Raw genomic sequence first — 3,984 nt, 5'->3', positions numbered from 1 at the left:
AACTACACCATTTCTGTTCTTGATGTGAACTCTGCTTTTTCTTTCCTTCATTTTACTTGCAGGTCTTGTTCCCCATGTTCCAGGAGCTTGCACCATAGGGCCCACATGACAAATGTGGTCACCACTACGCGATTTTCCTTGACATGAAGAACCAACGTTTTGAGGTGCTTGATTCAATGCGTTCAGAAGCTGACGCAGACCTTACTACGCATGCTGAATACTTCATCAACAACCTCAAAGAGACATGGAACCATCACTACTTAGGTGTACCAGTATGGTGTTTTGAATGCGTCCTTGATGTCTGAAAACATGGCAAATGTAGTTGATCAGTCATGGTTACTGAAAGTTATCATTCTTTCTCGTTTGGCTTTTTGGGGTTTTTTGCACTGCTAACTGTATCGGCTAGCATGGTAGTTTGTACGCAGCCGTAACCTTACGGTTTTTGCACGAGGTCGTTTCAACTTGTTTTCCATAGTTTTCGCACACAATACAATATGTGTGGATTAAAATGTGTTGACCGAACACGGAAATCTACGCGATGGCAGACTCAATATAAATAACATGTCATATTCAGTAGAACTAACATGGCAGATTCAGTAGAAAAGGCATGGCATATTTAGTAGAACAGGCATGGCAGATTCAGTTGAAATAACATGGCAGATTCAGTAGAAAAAGCACGGCAGATTCAGATGAAATAACATGGCAAATTCAGTACCACACACGTGGCGACTGCAGTCATTGATTCATGGCATTTCCTTTCATATTCTGATTCCCCTCAAGAGCCATTCTCCCGATTTTACAAATTTAGAACATCTAGCTTGCAAAAAATGTCACCAACAACCAAGTCACAGTGCTCCAATGTTGCTTACGGATTGCCCGTCCCTTTCTTTGTTTTCTTGTGCTTTGCTTGAATCTCCAATCCTGATTTGTATCATATCTCTTTTGGACGCCCCTTTGTGATGGAATGGGGCGGGTTCTTGACCTGGTTTTGTGTGCTTGCTGTTCCAGATCCTACCTCCGAGTTTTCAGATGATGGCCCCGTGGACGAAGGCACACTTGAGGTGTGGGGGAACCTGTGTAAGGCTTCTTCAGCTTTCCTCTTCTTGATCTCATCAAGCTCTCTTTTCAGGGCCTTCCTATGTTTTTCTGCAACCCTCGATGTCTCATCACTCTTGCACGCTTCATCTATTAGCTCAGCATAGTTCTTTGTCAACACAACGTGCCTCATGGCTTCCATGGTTGACTCTAGTCTCTCGTCATGCACAGCCAAAACTGCATTTGATGTTTGCGGCCCCAATGCGTCTTTAGCATCCCAAGTCTGCCGCCGCCGTATGAAATGGCGGGGCATTCGTGTCACCGCGTTCATGTCCATTACTTTTAGTATGTGACAGCACACAATCCCGTCCTGTTCGAATTTGCAGCATTGGCAGTAGTATTCACCTTCGCTTATCAAGGCCTTCAAAAAGTAGTTCCTTCCTTTGTTTGGGTCTTCAGGTTCTGAATCTGACATGCCCAAGAGAGAACACACCTTGAACGTATGTTTGTCCACCTGGTAAGCCGTGTACATGCTGGCACGCTTTATTTCTTCCTGGAATCTGCAAGTTTTGTGTGGTTTCGTTAAACTCTTATATGATGTTTTTTGTAGCACCTTATGTTGATGTAGGCTGTAACGTAGGAAAGGCATCTAAAATGAATGATGGCTATGGCAACTGCATGACATTTTTCACATGGCAAATGCATAACATTTTAATTGGCAAGTGCATTCCATACCATCATGGCAAATGGAACTACAGTTCAAACATGGCAATTATAGTTGATTTCACACGGCAACTACAGTTCATTAAACATGGAAAATACAGTTCATTAAACATGGCAACTGTAGTTGACTTCACATGGCAACTGCAGTTCATTAAACATGGTTACTACACATCATGGTTATCCTGTACTCAATGGCCACTTTCAACATATCATCATTTCCAAAAAAGCTGGCAACTGCATTGCATTTCTATATGGCACCTATTACCTTCATGCTTGCGCAAATAAGACTATAACACACATTGACTTACTTGCTAAAAATCTTGTTGGTATATGTCTTGCTCATCTGCCTCTCCATTGGTAAATATGTTAGCAATTTAGGCTACTTGAGCGCGGTGTTTGCTTCTTGCTGTAGCTCAGATCCCAGTATTTTTTGTTGCAAAGCCATGTATTGCTTGGCAAACTACAGCAATGAGTTGCCAGGGCTCACGTACCATACCACTTCAGAATAGCATTGAACCCCTCGCTGCGTTGCGTAGTCTGCAGAAATAGGAAGAAGCAGTGCATGAAGTAGGCTGGCACCCAGTACATTCGCTTCGCCCACAGGCTAGCAAGCGTCTCGTTGTCTTGGACTTGATATGTTTCAATCATAGCCATGCAGCTCCTTTCAAACTCCTCCACCATCAAGCTGTGGTCCACGCACAGCTCGATTGCCTTGTGCAACTCTGGACGGTCAGCAAAGAACGGTCCTAGCGTCTCATCAGCCTTCTTTACAATGTGCCACCTGCAGTGCCTGTGCACTGCCAACGGAATGACCTCCTCTATGCCTGCACACATGCTAAAATCCTGGTCTGTTATTATGTTCATCGGAGCAAGTCCACCCATGCACTCCAAGAAGGTCTTGAACAGCCAAGTGTACCCATCCGTGTCTTTGTTTCGAACGAGCCCGCATCCGAACTACAATGACTGATTGTGGTTATTTATTCCTATGAATGGAGTGCATGGCATCTTGTACATATTAGTGAGATATGTCGTGTTGAATGAAATGCAATCTCGAAAATGTTTGTAGGCTCTTCTTGCAGCACCATCCACCCAATACATGTTCCTGACACGGTCCTCATCGTCCAATCTAATCCTGTAGAAGAAATCTGGATCTTCTTTCGCTTTCTCATCGAAGTAGGCTATCGTGTCTTCTATGTCAGCCAACCTGCTCTCTCTATGGTACTTTGCCTTTAGGTTTGTGAAGTCTGCTGGTATGTAGGGCATGCTACTCAGAGTCCCATTTTTGCTGTGGATGAGGGACAGTATCTGGACCATTCTTGATGGACCAACGTTACAATCATGTAGCAACTTTATGAATTTCTTCTCGAGGGGGGTGAATCCTCTGTGGGCGGTCAGAAATTTTACCAGGTCAAACTTCTTTATGAGTACGTGGTTGTGTTCGTCAAAATATTCAGTGACCATCCACCGTGCTCCATCTACGTTCAGCTTACACCGGACAGGGCATTCCGTCTTGACAATGATACCTCTCTTTCGCTCCGGAACGATAGGCGCAACACCTTTACCCTTCTTGTTCCTTCGTGCCTTGTAGCACCTCATCTCACCTCTGCTGTACTCGTTAGTTTTTTTAATTTTCCTATGGTATTCGGTGTTGACGGCAAACCCATGGAACTTTGCATATGTCTGGTAGAATTCCTTTGCATCTTCAAATGAATCAAATCTCTGCCCAACATACGGTGGCTGAGGTACCATGATTTCTGATTGCCTATCTTTTGCATCCTCTTGTGCTTCGTCATCAGTTTCATCATTCACTTCAATATCGGCGGCTGTTTCATCTGCTTGAGTGTTTCTTGTGCTGGTGTGCAAAGGTATGCTTGTCGGCATTGCTGTAACGATTGCCATTTCTGACACTGACTCGGCATTGTTTGTGGCATGATTGTTGGCTGTCTGGTGGAATGCTTGTTCTGTGCGCTCAGAGCTTCCCGCAGTAGATGTCCCCGTGCCACTGTTCATTGTAGTTGAAGGTCATGCAATAAAAAAACAGGGACGAGCGTAAGCATTTTTGCTTGGATGGCATGTTTATCGTAACGGAATATAGCAACTTCATGTGATTTGGCATGACATCATTCACACAGCAAGCCGTGGAATCTACATATGGCCATGCATGGCAACTGTAGTTCTCCAGTCATGGTAGCTCCAGTCCAACAAACATGGCAACCACTGTTGCCA

General features: G+C 44.3%; 1 protein-coding gene across 1 annotated transcript; it reads right to left on the bottom strand.

Annotated features, from left to right (window-relative positions):
- Positions 1 to 931: 931 nt before the first annotated feature.
- Positions 932 to 3,768, bottom strand: LOC141026959 (protein FAR1-RELATED SEQUENCE 5-like). The gene is made up of 3 exons (XM_073503855.1): positions 2,841 to 3,768; positions 2,250 to 2,582; positions 932 to 1,503 (listed from the first exon to the last, which is right to left on the bottom strand). The coding sequence occupies exons 1-3, from the start codon at positions 3,766 to 3,768 to the stop codon at positions 932 to 934; spliced, it is 1,833 nt and encodes a 610-aa protein (XP_073359956.1).
- Between the last annotated feature and the right edge of the window lie 216 nt (positions 3,769 to 3,984).

The sequence above is a fragment of the Aegilops tauschii genome, chromosome 7 (genome assembly GCF_002575655.3).
Source record: "Aegilops tauschii subsp. strangulata cultivar AL8/78 chromosome 7, Aet v6.0, whole genome shotgun sequence".
Lineage (NCBI taxonomy): Eukaryota > Viridiplantae > Streptophyta > Magnoliopsida > Poales > Poaceae > Aegilops > Aegilops tauschii.
The sequence above is the reverse complement of the archived record's forward strand: the minus strand, read 5'-3'. Positions and strand labels throughout refer to the sequence as shown.

Coding starts and splice junctions, on each gene's coding strand:
- LOC141026959 (XM_073503855.1), bottom strand. CDS start 3,768: ATGAACAGTGGCACGGGGACATCTACTGCGGGAAGCTCTGAGCGCACA. Junction 2,583..2,840: donor GAACATGTATTGGGTGGATG/GTGCTGCAAGAA, acceptor GCATGTGTGCAG/GCATAGAGGAGGTCATTCCG. Junction 1,504..2,249: donor TGCTATTCTGAAGTGGTATG/GTACGTGAGCCC, acceptor TGGGCATGTCAG/ATTCAGAACCTGAAGACCCA.